Source organism: Prionailurus bengalensis, chromosome B1, assembly GCF_016509475.1.
Source record: "Prionailurus bengalensis isolate Pbe53 chromosome B1, Fcat_Pben_1.1_paternal_pri, whole genome shotgun sequence".
Lineage (NCBI taxonomy): Eukaryota > Metazoa > Chordata > Mammalia > Carnivora > Felidae > Prionailurus > Prionailurus bengalensis.
Genome location: NC_057344.1, coordinates 148,855,340 through 148,870,226, shown reverse-complemented (window position 1 = coordinate 148,870,226; position 14,887 = coordinate 148,855,340). Strand labels below are relative to the sequence as shown.

Here is a 14,887-nt window from a genome sequence, read left to right as displayed (position 1 = left end):
TGCCCGACTTAATAGCAAACCAGAATTTTTATATCTGCTTTTACACTTAGACTATTGCAATTTTATCACATGTTATATAGTTACTGGAAAATTATACATTCATGAGAGAATGAGAATGGAATAAGGTATATTTGTTATTAAAATCATTTTTTTTCCAGGGTGCTTGGGTGGCTCAGTCGGTTAAGTATCCAACTTCAGCTCAGGTCATGATCTCACAGTTTGTGAGTTCGAGCCCTGCGTGGGACTCTGTGCTGACAGCTCAGAGCCTGGAGCCTGCTTCTGATTCTGTGTCTCCCACCCTTCCCCCCCCCGCCCCACTCTCTCTCATAAATGAATAAACATTAAACAAATTTTTTTAAATAAATAAAATAAAATTGTTTTTTGTTTTCTTGTAGACCCCTGCAAGGATCTCAGGGACTTCTTAGGCATTCCCCTACCACACCTTGAGAACCTCTGTTCTAGATAATATATACATCTGTAGAAATGAAAGACTCAGAAGAAACTCTAGATAAAAAGATTTCTTGAAAAAAACTGCATCTAAAAGATTAGTAATTCCACTGTGTCATTACATCCAGTTTGTGTTCATAGTTCTCTATTGTCTCATAGTTTTCTTACAGCTTATTAATATCAAGAGTCAAGGTTACACTGTTACATGTTACATTTGGTTGATATGCCTTTTAAATTGTAATCTGTTGGTTCCTCTTCCTCTTTTTTCTTTGTAGTTTATTAGTTGAAGAAATTGGGTCATTTGTCCTTGTACAGTTTCCCTTTTTCTGGTCTTGGCTGAGTGCATCTCTGTGGCATAGTTTAACATGTTTCTCAATCTCTGTATTTCCTGTGAATTTGTAGTTAGATCTGTAGAACCTTGATTAGATTTGGTTTTAGTTCTTTTTTGGCTAAATTTCTTAGGTGACTATGTGTATTTTCTTTCACATTCCACCAGGAGGATGTCTTTTGTGATGGTAAAATCAATCAGTCTTTTCAGGTTTTGTTAGCCTAATTCATACACCATAAAATTCCATATTAGCTTATCTCTAATGATTTTAGGATCTGTTGCTAATTGTTGCCCTAATCCAGTATATCATTTGGAGTTGCAAAAGATGATATTCTAATAATCAAGCCTGTTAGTTGGGATTCTTCAGTAAAGAAGACCTGTTCTTTCATCTACTCTTTCATTAACCTTAAATAACATTTGTATAGAAAGGGCCAGAATAAAATTTTTGATATTTTTTCCTCTTTATATGCAAATTTCCAGAATAATTAATTGGTACCCTAGCAACTTCCAAAGATGATTAGAGAGTTTGGGTTTTTGTTTTCTGGTTTTCTTTAGATTTGAATTTACAGTTTTTGTCTTCCCTTCCTTCATCATTCCTTTTGGACATTCATAGTTGTCCTATCTTTTGACAAATTGAAGCCCTTTGACGTTGGCTCTCTTGCCTTTGGCACAGCCTCAGGAGATTTTGATCGTTTACTTATTTCCTGAAACAAGATGTGTTAAGCTCATCTTATACATTTATTTCTCCAGACATGAATAAGGAATGTGACCCTAGTTCCTTTCAGTGGGAAATGGTATTTAGAGATCATAATCCGGGTGACATTTATATTCATTCCTACAAGGTTGTCATTATTGATAGGCCTTTTGGTGGACAGAGCTAGGGAAATTATATTTTATAGGAAGGAAAATAATTTATGAGTTCTGGATGCTATTTCAAATTCAAGTGTAAGATTACAGAGATTTTACTTTATTTTTTATTATACATTTTTTTCATAACACTGAAAATATTGGTTCTAACAATGTGGTTATTAAATCACAAAATTTTAGGGAGGACCTGTTCTGTTTTATTAGAAGATTGGGGCCTAAAATACCTAAAGAGACCAGGTAACTAAACAAATAAATCAGGCCTGCTGTGAGATTGGCAGGGGCTGATAAACAGAGAATGGCAGTGGCTGATAAACTGGAGAGCATATGTCCCGCTTAATGGAAGCATGTGTGATTGGCCCTAGGTGATTTTTAGTGAGATAAAATACAGGCACAGTATTGCTTGGTTTCCACATTAAAAATTTAATGTTACGTTAGTTTCAGTTGTATGGATAGTGATTCAACAAATCTATATCTTATACCACACTCACCACAAGTGTACTACTGTCTGTCACCATACAATGCTATCACAGTATCATTGACTATATTCCCTCTGCTGTGCCTTTTATTCCCATGACTTACTCATTCCATAACTGGAAACCTGTACTTCCCACTCCCCTTCACCTATTTTGCCCGTCCCTGGTCCTCCTTCCCTCTGGCAACCATCATTTTATTCTCTGCATTTATAGGTCTGATTCTGCTTTTTGGTTTTTTTTTTAAATTTTTTTTTCCTGATTCCACATATGAGTGAAATGATATAAATATAAATCATCTTTCTCTGATTTATTTCATTTAACATAATACCATCTAGGTCCATGTATGTTGTCACAAATGGCAGTCTCATCCTTTTTTATAGCTGTGTAATATTCCATTGTACATATACATTTGTGTGTGTGTGTGTGTGTGTGTATATACATTTTTTATATGTGTGTACACACACATGTATATATACACACATCACATTTTCCTTATCCATTCATCTGTCCATGGACACTTAGGTTGTTTTCATACCTTGGCTATTGTAAATAATGCTGCAGTAAACAGAAGGATGCATGTATCATTTTGAATCAGTATTTTTGTTTTCTTTTAGTAAATGCCCAGTAGTAGAATTACTGGGTCATATGGTAATTCTGTTTTTAAGTATTTGAAGAACCTCCCTGGTCTTTTCCACAGCAGTGATACCAATTTACGTTCCCATCTATAGTATACAAGGATTCCTTTTTCTCCACATCCTCATCCACTTGTTATTGTCTTTTTTTTCCTTTTTTTTTTTTTTTTTTTTCTCCAGAGAGAGAGAATCTTAAGCAGGCTTCATGGTCAGTGTGGAGCCCGACAGAGGGCTCAATCCCATGACCCTGGGATCATGCATGACCTCAGCCAAAATCCTGAGCTGAAATCAAGAGTCAGATGCTCAACCAACTGAGCCACCCAGGCGTCCTTGTAATTGTTTCTTTATTTTAGCCATTCCAATAGGTATAAGGTGATATCTGCTTGTGGTTTTGATTTATATTTCCCTGATGATTAGTGATGTTGAGCATCTTCTCATGTGTCTTTTGGCCATCTGTATGTCTTCTTTGGAAAAATGTCTATTTAGGTCCTTTGTCTATTTTTTGATCAGATTCTTTTTTGTTGTTGAGTTGTATGAGTTCTTTATATATTTTGGGTACTAACCCCTTATCAGATGGATGTATCATTTGCAAATATCTTCAAATATCATTACAAATATCTTTCAATAGGTTGTCTTTTTGTTTCATTGATGGTTTCCTTTGCTTTCTTTTTATTTTGGTGTAGTCCCAATAGTTTATTTTTGCTTTTGTTTCCCTTGCCTTTGGAAATGTATCTCAGAAAATGTTGCTGTGGCTGATGTCAGAGAAATTACTGCCTGTGTTCTCTTTTAGGTAGTTTTATGGTTTCTGATCTCACATTTAGGGCTTTAATCCATTTTGAGTTTATTTTTGTGTATGGTGTTAGAAAGTGGTCCAGTTTCATTCATTTACATGTAGCTGTCCAGTTTTCCCAACATGATTTATTGAAGAGATGGCCTTTTCTCCATTGTATATTCTTGCCTCCTTTGTCATAGATTAATTGACCATATAAACATGGGGTCATTTCTGGGCTCTCTGTTCTGTTCCATTGATGTGTATATCTGTTCTTGTGCCACTACCATACTGTTTTGATTACTACAGCTTTGTAGTATACCTTGAAGTGTGAGATTGTGATACTGTTACTGAAAAACCCAAGTTCAGATACTTGTTGCACAAAAAGCCAATGCTCAAGAGACGAGTTTTGGTTGGAAAGGAATATGAGCTTTATTCAGGCGGCCCACCACCTGGGGAGACCGTGGACCCTTGTCCAAAAACCAATTCTGAGGTTTCTACCTGGCCCAAAGATTTTTAAAGGAACTTTAGGGCAGTTAATCAGTAAAAGGGGAGCACAATGATCTGTAATACTTCTTGATTGCATGCATGCAGATTCAGTGGTGCCAGCTACAGATGTTATCACAATGCCTGGGGCAGTGGGGAGAGAGGTTGTACAAGAGAGTTTCCTTCAGGGTTTTTCTAGGAAACAATACAGGATCTATAGATATACCAAGAAAGTTTTAGTTAATTGATCACCCAGCTAAAGGTGCTTGCTAAAATTTACTGACTACTAAATTGGCCAGAGGGCTAAGGCAACACAGGCAAATACTTACAGCTTTGTTTTTCTGTCTCCTGATTGCTTTGGCTATTCAGGGTCTTTTGTGGTTCCATTTAAATTTTAGGATTGTTTGTTCTAGTTCTGTAAAAAAATGCTGTTGGTGGTTTTCACATTTTTTAAAAGAAGTCACAAATCCAGATATATTATGTGAACTTATATTTAGGTTTTAAATATTGACAACTAATTCAAATTTTTTAAAAGTCCCATTTGGACCAAACAAATATTTTCTTCCATAGGCCATTAGTTTGTGACTTCTTGTGGAAGAGCTCTAAGGAACTGATTGTTAAGCTAGCCTTCTAGACCTCAGGCAAACTGAAAATAAAATGGGAAAGAGTAGGAGGAAGAGGACTTAATCATCTTGGTTTTGCTAATCATGATGCATTTATTTATCTAACTTCTCTTTTTGAGCTTTTTAAAAAGTTTAAATAGCTCTATTGATCATTAATTTTGTTTTTTGTTTCTTTTTTCACATTCAAAATAGGAACTGACACCGTCTCAGAAAAGTGGTGGGAATGTTCTTCAAATGATGTATGAGAAACCTGAACGATGGTCTTTTACCTTCCAGTCATATGCCTGCCTCAGTCGAATACGAGCCCAGCTTGCCTGTCTCAATGGCAAGCTCAAAGATGCAGAGAAACCTGTATTATTTTTTGAACGATCTATATATAGTGACAGGTATATATAAATAACTTGCACTTATCATTTTGGAATCGTGGCTTGGAATTGACTTTTTTTTTCCTGTTTCCTGGTAATCAAAGTAATAAGAGAGGCTGTGTTGAGAAAAATTACCTTCAGCAATTTGGTAATCATGACATTAGGGAAGTACTAGTATTAATAATTGCTAGCTTCCATGGAAGCTTTAGGGAATATGATAGCCATTTCATTCAAATTTGCAGAGAAGGTTTTTTTCCTCTAATGCTCTTAAAATTCTCATCTACTCTGATTAAATCTGGATCTATATTCTAGACTGCATCTTGAGCCAGATCAAAAATCTCTAAGGGAGCCTTAGAGTTACCTTGTTTATGCAAAGATTCTTTTAAGCTAGAGTGTTGGCTAAGAACAACGGTTCTCAAACTTTTGGTCCCTGGACCCCTTTCCATTCTCTTTCTTTCTTTCTTTCTTTCTTTCTTTCTTTCTTTCTTTCTTTCTTTCTTTCTTTCTTTCTTCCTTCCTTCCTTCCTTCCTTCCTTCCTTCCTTCCTTCCTCCCTCCCTCCCTCCCTCTCTCCCTCCCTCCCTCCTTCTCTTTCTTTCTTTTTTTCTCTTTCTTTCTTTCTTTTTCTTTCTTTCTTTCTTTCTTTCTAAGTTTATTTATTTATTTTTGAGAGAGGGAGAGTGCGCCCACACGTGAGCACACAGGAGGGGAGGAGTGGAGGAGGGACAGAGAGAGAGGGAGAGAGGGAATCTCAAGCAGGCTACACTGGGTTCACATTCACTAACCATGAGGTCACAACCTGAGCCAAAATCAAGAGTTGGACACTTAACCGACTGAACCACCCAGGCACCCCAGGGTCCCTTTCTATTCTTAATAATTATTAAAGAGCCAAAAGAGCTTTGTGTCTTATTGATATTTATGTTATTAGAAATTAATGTTGAGAAATATAAAGGACACTTATTTTTTTATTTTTTTAAATTTTTTTTTTCAACGTTTATTTATTTTTGGGACAGAGAGAGACAGAGCATGAACGGGGGAGGGGCAGAGAGAGAGGGAGACACAGAATCAGAAACAGGCTTCAGGCTCCGAGCCATCAGCCCAGAGCCTGACGCGGGGCTCGAACCCACGGACCGCGAGATCGTGACCTGGCTGAAGTCGGACGCTTAACCGACTGCGCCACCCAGGCGCTCCTAAAGGACACTTATTTATTTAAAATTAGTAATACTAAGCCCATTACGTATTAGTGTAAATAACATACTTGTAAAATTGTATTTTTCAAAACAAAAACATTAGATAGAAGAGGATTGTTTTACATTTTTACAAATCTCTTTGATATCTAACTTAATAAAAGACAGCTAGATTCTCATTAAAGCCTTCTCTATCTGTATACTATGTTCTTTTGGTTGAAGTCTAGTGTATAAAGTAATCTGGCCTCTCACAGAACTTCTGGAAAGGTCTTGGGGATTACCAGGCATTCTTACACTATATTTTTGAGAACTGCTGTCCAAGAACATATTTCTTATAGTTGGAGATATTCTATTTTTTTTTCCTGTTAAGTTATTATTTGCCACGGATTTTGGGAGAATGTTCCATGTCCAGTTAGTAGATCTCCTTTCTATTTCTTTGTGTTTTTTGGAAAGGAATTATGTGTTGATGTAGACTCTCTTTCAGGTATGTTTTTGCATCTAATTTGTATGAATCTGACTGCATGAATGAAACAGAGTGGACAATTTATCAAGACTGGCATGACTGGATGAATCACCAGTTTGGTCAAAGCCTTGAACTGGATGGAATCATTTATCTTCGAGCCACACCAGAGGTGAGACTTAAAATTTGTTTACTCCATTGACAATTTAAAGTAATATGTAGAAGTCCTTTTAGTGGTATGCAGTGAAGGCAATTTAGTTTAGCTCCACTCCCTGCTCTACTCCCCACATGCAAATTAGAAATTCATAACTGTAGAGAGAGGCATTCTCTTTTCCTCAGCAAAGTAGAAGCCCACATTGGCAAGTTGCTCTTTTAGGCCCTTTTCTCTGTGCTTTCTCCACTCTCTTCTTTATTCCTTCCTGACTTTTGGAAGGTCTCTTATCTATCACAGCTAGATTAAAAATTTTGCTCAAGTAACTGCTAGAGTTGAGGCTTCTTGGTGTGAAACTTTGAGTGGTTAATTACTACTGAATTTCCAATGCCTAGAATAGGGCCTGGGTACATAGTGGGAGCTCAGTAAATATTTGTGAATGAATTAACAAAGTTGATGGAGGTCCATTTTAAGAAATCCTTTATAGTTCATGGCTTGGAATGGGTAGGTAGTAGCAGCTTCAAGTGAGAAGAGACTTAGAGGACCATTGCCATTTTCACTTAAGGGAGCTTACTTGAAAATGTGCCTTTCATGATAGTTTGTAATATAGCTATTCTTGTTTTTATATGAAATTATGTCATGAGTCCAGGAAGACTAAGTAGATGCCCTTCATAAAGCTAACCTAAATAAGAGCTTACGTTTATTAACACATTTCTGGTTTTGGTGCTTGCATTTCAGTTTTGCTGTTTTTTATTCCTGTGTCTTCCCTAAGCCACAAAGTAGGCTCTGATGAATATAAATTTCATGACTTCTAGTCTGAAAGGATACTGTGTGGCTATTGAATCGGAATTTTCTTTTTTTTTTTATTTTTTTAAAAAAAATTTTTTTTTTTCAATGTTTATTTATTTTTGGGACAGAGAGAGACAGAGCATGAACGGGGGAGGGGCAGAGAGAGAGGGAGACACAGAATCGGAAACAGGCTCCAGGCTCTGAGCCATCAGCCCAGAGCCCGACGCGGGGCTCGAACTCACAGACCGCGAGATCGTGACCTGGCTGAAGTCGGACGCTTAACCGACTGCGCCACCCAGGCGCCCCTGAATCGGAATTTTCAAAGAAACTAGGTTTCTGATTCCAAGTGATGATTTTGTTCTTTTTAAATTCAAGAAAGCCAGAATTTAGCAGTAATTTTGAAATTCACTTTTATTTTTGAAAAGAATTTTTTTTGTTTTTAGTTACGAATATAGCAAGCGCAAATGTTGAAGAACATAAAGAATACTATAAGATATAGTCAATGTCTTAAAGTCTAACACAAAGCTGTTTTCATCAGTGTTATTTATACTGTCTTTTGATTGGAAGATCATCTAAGTACTTGAAAAGAGGATTTATAATAGATTTTGAACACATTTTATATATTGAACTTTTTACCAAACTTATTTTATACAGTATTTTTCAAGTATGGATCCCATAAGTTTATAGATTTGTTCTAATCGTACTACTTGGTTTATAGCCACCAAATGATTGAAAAGCACAAGGAGGGGAAAAATGAAGTATTTCAACTTTCTAGAAGGAATAAATGGAGATGCTGGCTAGCATAACTAAAGAGACACTAGAGAAGAAAACTTTAATGACAGCAGACAAGAATAATTGTTCTTTGCCGCCCCCCACCCCTTTCTTATTGCTTGCTTTTAGAAATGCTTGAATAGAATGTATTTACGGGGAAGAAATGAAGAACAAGGCATTCCTCTTGAGTATTTAGAGAAGCTTCACGATAAGCATGAGAGCTGGCTCCTGCATAGAACCCTGAAGTAAGACCTCCTTATTCTCACTTACTATCCATTTCAAAGATCTTTAACAAGTCTTAATCTAAAACATGTACAAGTTTTCATTTTTAGCCCTTTTTCTTTTAAGTTAGTATTTTAGGATCTCCCAGAATTAGGTGTGAATTTTGATTCTTTTTATTGTAATGAGATCCTGTTTCCTTAAAGTTTTTGTAGTTAATCTCTCCCAGTGTTATTGACAGCATAATATATGGAATTGAAGTGGTAAAGTAGGAATATATCTGTGTGTATTATTTAGGTACTGTCTTTCAGAGAGAATTTAAGATAAGATACTTTAAATTTATTTTTTAGATCAAGGCTTAGGTAGTAGTATAGCACAGTTGTTAAGAGCATGGACTTCATTGTCCTTAGTCAGATCTTGGTTCAAATCCAGACTTACTACTGTGCAACCTTAGGCAGTCTCTGAGCCCCAGACTGACCTCCCTGGGCTTTAGTTTTCTCATCTTTAAAATGCAAACATTCCTACGTTATGGTATGATTTTAGTTTTTGAGAAGAATTACATGTCATAAGCCCTAGCTTTATATATTTTATACCTGAGATTTTTAGATATTATTAATATTATTATTTAGTAGTAAATCAAGGTGAAAAAGAAGGGGCTACCAGATAAATTACTGACAGGATGATTTTAATATAAAATGACTGACAACATTTTGATTTTCCAGAGATGGTATAAGAGTTGTTAGTGTTTCTCTTTTATTTATTGTTTTTTCTAATTATTTTGTTCATCTCTCTTTTTTTAAAAAACAGAACCGACTTTGATTTTCTACAAGAAATCCCCATCTTAACACTGGATATTAATGAAGACTTTAAAGACAAACACGACAGTCTAGTTGAAAAGGTAGATTTGTACAAAGACTCTACACTAACATTTGTTTTGTCTTGTCTAGAAAAGTGTTGTAACTTGTGAGAAAACAACTTTCTAACAGAAAAGAATATGTAACGTTACAGTAAGAGACAGTTAAGAGCTTCAGATGGATTTAGACTTTAGACTCTAATCCTAACGTCAAATTCTAGCTTTGTGACCTTGGCTAAAATAAGGAGATTCTTTTATCCTTTGGTCCCTTTATCTCTAAGACAGGGATGATCACATTAACAAAAGCTCTTGCTCGTCCGCTTTTCTGCTTTGTTTCCTTTTCTTCTCCTCTTCTCTGTATCACCAGTCTTTAGGTACTTTCATAACAAACTACTTGTGAAATAAAATTTATCTTTTTCAACTAAATTCAGTATGGAAGATACTTGAAGTTGTAGGATATGGATTTTGTCCATTTTTATATTAGCTCAAGTCTTGAGATTAAAGAATTTTTAGTTTTGACTTTTATGTGGGACCTTGTCAGTGATAAATTGGCATGCCTGATCATTGAATCATTGTCGTATTCATAGTTAATCTATCCTCCACATATTTGGCAGTTGACTATATTCTATTAATGAGTGTTGCTTGTAATGATAAAGGGAGTGAGAGAAAACCTATTGATGTACACTTGAGAGAGAATAATAATGGGAATCATATAATAAAGATCCCATTATCCATGTTAATTAGCTTGGTGATGATCCAAGGTCTAAAGAAGCCAGTTTTTTGCTTTTATTTATTTATTTATTTATTTTTTAATGTTTATTTATTTTTGAGACAGAGAGAGACAGAGCATGAACGGCGAAGGGTCAGAGAGAGGGAGACATAGAATCTGAAGCAGGCTTCAGGCTCCGAGCTGTCAGCATAGAGCCCAATGCAGGGCTTGAACTCACGGACTGTGAGATCATGACCTGAGCCGAAGTTGGGTGCTTAACCGACTGAGCCACCCAGGCGCCTCTACTTTGTTTAGTTTTGAGAGAAATTTGATTTTTTTTCTCCTTCACAAAATATATATTTACTTTAACAGGAACCTGACATTCATAAAGGCTATATCTCAAGAATTTTGAAAATGTCAATATTTATTATTTAACTACTCTGTAGCATATAGTTGCTTTTCCCATGATATAAAGTAAAGCATATTTGGAAAATTCAAATGACCTCTTTATACCATTAATGATGTTAAAAATATAGGATACAATTCATTTATGATACTATTAAAATAAATGAAAATTAAATCGGCCATTGCCTTCAGAGTGGATCTATAGGACAGCTTCTTTATCTAACACTTTTGTGTTTTGACTAAGAATCACCTTTAAATGTTACTGTTTACTTTTACTTTCATTAATAATGCTAGTAGTTGCCTTTCTCTTTTTCCTTATTGAAATACATAACTGACATGGTATGTTATATATAGTTTCAGGTTTACAACATATTGATTCGACAGTTCTATATTTTCCACAGTGTTTAAGGCAGAATCTTTGTTTCTTCAGAAGAATTAGTGTGTCATCTAGAATTTGTAGAGAAAAGAATCTTGTTGCATTATGATGTTGGGCAGTTGGTTACATTCACAATGTACATGACCCTTCCGTACATGTTAACATTACAGATTGTAAATATGATTCAAATTTGTGCTTCAGAAAAATTACAAATTTTGCATGTCTGGACCTTTCAGAGTTGTTTAAACCATCACGATTACTAATATTTTTTGGTGCTAAAGCTGCACGTCATTGGTCTATGTTATTATAAGGAGATTATGAAATTTGTATTATGGCTGTTAAAGAATTATATTAATCTTAGATATAAATAACTCCTGTAATGACATTTTAAGTCATTTATCTTTTACTACTGAAGTATTTAGTAATAATTCTTTGAAAATAAATGCTGTATCTTTGTGATAGAGTTACTTATACAGTTGGGGTCTTCAACTGTTATGTACTATAAAATAGGGATGAGGGGCGCCTGGGTGGCACAGTCGGTTAGGCGTCCGACTTCAGCCAGGTCACGATCTCGAGGTCCGTGAGTTCGAGCCCCGCGTCAGGCTCTGGGCTGATGGCTCAGAGCCTGGAGCCTGTTTCCGATTCTGTGTCTCCCTCTCTCTCTGCTCCTCCCCCGTTCATGCTCTGTCTCTCTCTGTCCCAAAAATAAATAAACGTTGAAAAAAAAAAATAAAAAAAAAAATAGAGATGAATGTTAGATATTTCAAATTTGTCAAGGAATTATACTAATATTTATTTCCTCCCTTCAGGTCAAAGAATTTTTGAGCACTTTGTGATTTTGCTGAAGACTACAGGCAGCCAAATGATTCCAGATACTTCAGTTTTGTGTATCTTCGTCGTTCCATATTCATACAAGTCTCTAGAAAACCCAGGTTTTTTACCATTTTTGTTTCAAGAAAAAAATAATTGTTTTGATGAATTCTATATAAAAGCTTACGAGCAGTTTCTTTTTTGCTTTACAAAAATAAAGACATTTAATTATCTCTCACGACAGAAAGTCTGAAGGTAGATGTTTCCAGAGTAAGTGCTGGCTAAATTACATCATAAAGGATCCAGCCTCCTTCTACCTTTCCTTCAGCAGGTTGGCTTTTTTTTTTTCTTTCTTTTCCTGGTGCTTCTTATTTCACTGGTGACCAGTTTCTTAACTGGGAACTTTAATGTTACATAGTAAATGGTAAGGTATCCTGTGTAAATCAGTGTACCTTTAAAGTTGAAAAGTGGAATTTAAAGAATCCCTAAAAAAGGATTATGAAGTTTTAAATACTTTTGATCACATGTGTTCCCTTCCTTTTAATTTATGTGGAAGATAACACCACCTTAGTATTTAATCACGTCATTGATATTTATTAATGGGCCTCTAACACATTAACAAAGGAGCAGGTCAGACTTTGTTCCCATTTTGTAAAGGCAAAGCCTAGCTTATAAGTCATTTAATCTTTTTTCTGCTTTTATTTCTAAATCTGTGGTATGGGTGAGGCTTCATTCATCTTTTTGCATGGGATTTTAGAGGATTAAAGAGGAAATGATAACTTAAAATGTTTCTGTAATTAAAAGATAAATGAGTATAAAGGTTCAATTTATATGGAGCTTAGTAGCTACCTACTTTCTGTCTTCTCAGACCATTCTTTTTAGAATGGGATATTAGTCTTATAGTTAAAATATTGGTTTAAAATATAACTGTCTTTAACTTATTTGAGGTGAAAGTATAGTTTTCCCTAAATTTCTTCCCATTTTCATAGGTAAAACGTTAGTGGAACATAGCAAGGGATGTTTTTCCATTTTATTTTTTATTGACCCTGTACTGGGAATGAGTAGTTTTTCTTTAACTTTACATGTGGTAAGAAGTCAAAAGAGACACAAGGTAGATTATCTTCTTAGCGGTGTAGTCTCTTTTGTCCAGCTCTTTTTTTTTTTTAGAAAATAGCTTGTCACATGGTAGGGGTTTTTCCCCCCGCAGTGTTTATTTTGAGAGAGAGAAAGCTAGTATAAGTATGAGCAGTGAAGGGGCAAAGACAGAGGGAGAGAAAGAGAATCCCAAGCAGACTCCATACTATCAGCCCAGAGTCCCATGTGGATCTCGATCTCATGAAGCCTGAAATCATAATGTTAACCTAAATCAAGAATAGGATGCTCAACCAGCAGCCACCCAGGTGCCCCTCTTTTGTCCAGCTCTTACTTGCCCTATCCTGCTTTCTTTACTGTCTGGATTAATTAGGTAGCCTACTGTTTTATTTTTTTTTTTTTTTTTAAGTTTTTATTTATTTTTTTCTAGTAATCTCTATACCCAACATTCATGTCAAACTCAGGACCCCACGATCGAGACTTGCATGCTCTTCTAAATGATCCAGCCAGGTACCCCAGCAGCCTGCTCTTTTAAAGTTTAAATGAAAGTCACAACATTTCTGCTTTGAGAACATCATGATCATTCTTTACTTCAGTTTGCTGTGCTTCTCTGTAGGGTTATAACTTAGATTTTTTTTCTCTTCCTTTAAATTACTGATAATAATGGTCTTGCTTTATATGTTCTGTATTTTGAAAGCATTATCATTTTTGTTAAATATATATTAGGAAAGACATTAGGAAGACAAGGAGGTAGAATAGTTGTAATTTTTAAAAATCTGCATGGTTTCATTTTAGGTCTAGAGATAAAATGTTTTTTCAAGTTCAGTTAAGGTGCAGTGTTTTTTCTATGTTTTTAACCTTTCTAGTTAGATTTTAGAAAAGTTCTGTTTTTGAAATGAGTGGAAGAGACACTTTGCCTTTGAAACTATCATTCTCCTTTTTAAAATGTCATTTTTGTTTTGTTTTGTTTTTTTTGATAGTCTAAGATGATGATTTTGTAGGTTAAACAGTCTAGATGCACTGATCTTTGTAAGGGAGACTTTATTTCAAATCCTATATTCTTCATGAATATTGAAACTGTCTCATGATATTGTATGGGTATTTTTTGTTTGTGTTTGATACAAATGAATTTGTTTAAATATTAGCATAATAAATAAATATAATCTCATGAACTGTGATGGAGCTATACTCATTGAAATGATTACATCTTTTAAAAATTCTACTTTTGAAGAAAATATTATGAATATAAAAAGGTAACAAAGGTTTATATATATTACATTGTTCTGCTTTAGACATAATTTAGAGATTTTTAGTAACCTAGAAATGTTTAACTTAATGACTTTATATCTTTAGAATTGAAAAAAAAAAGCTTAAAAAATTTATTTGTTATGATTCAAAATAAAAGCTGTGCCATTGAGTGGGTACAAGAGTGTTGAGCCTAGTGGTCTGTATTATCTCTTGGATCCTATTTCCCGTTTCATTTCATGTTTCATCAGAATGCATGTACTACTTTTTATACTTTACTCTTCTAAGAAGGTAATTTTAATTGTACAAGACATTCCCTCATTCAGGATATTCTCATCTGTGTCTGAAACTTTAAGCACTGTATACTGAGCCCCCTAGAAAATAGGTCTGTCATATTTTAAGGGACAAATCATCCCAAAGCATTTTTTTATATAGAGATAGAATTTTATTACCTCCAGAAAATGCTAAATTAGACTACAGACTTTGGATTTTACCAGTCTTATCCTTTTTTTTTTTTTAACTTTTTAATAGACTTTGTTATAGCAGTTTTAGGTTCACAAGAAAATTAAGTGTAAAGTAGAGTTCCCATATAGTCATTGCTCCCATATTTGTACAGCCTTTTCCACTATCAACATCCCCCACCAGAGTGGTACATTTGTTTTAATCAATGAACTTACATTGACACATTATCACTCAAAGTCCATTGTTTACATTCAGGTTTACTCAGTGTTGTACATTTGTATGTTTTGACAAATGAATAATGACATATATTCACCACTGTAGTGTCATACAAAAATAGTTTTACTGCCCCCAAAAATCTGTGCTCTGTTC

The 14,887-nt window shown here is 34.9% G+C and overlaps 1 protein-coding gene across 2 annotated transcripts in view; it reads left to right on the top strand.

Moving 5' to 3' along the window:
• Positions 1-14,245, top strand: part of DCK (deoxycytidine kinase) — a 34,002-nt gene extending 19,757 nt beyond the window's left edge. The window contains exons 3-8 of one of the 2 annotated variants that reach the window (XR_006296173.1): positions 4,818-5,011; positions 6,661-6,808; positions 8,477-8,592; positions 9,374-9,464; positions 11,719-11,841; positions 11,964-14,245. Coding sequence is in view for 1 of the 2 variants with exons in the window: in XM_043572516.1 (XP_043428451.1) it covers positions 4,818-5,011; positions 6,661-6,808; positions 8,477-8,592; positions 9,374-9,464; positions 11,719-11,745 (576 nt within the window). In the remaining variant the exon portion in view is untranslated. Of the gene's footprint in view, positions 1-4,817; positions 5,012-6,660; positions 6,809-8,476; positions 8,593-9,373; positions 9,465-11,718 lie in introns of both variants that reach the window. The other variant, XM_043572516.1, reaches the window with a different exon arrangement.
• The last annotated feature ends 642 nt before the right edge of the window (positions 14,246-14,887 follow it).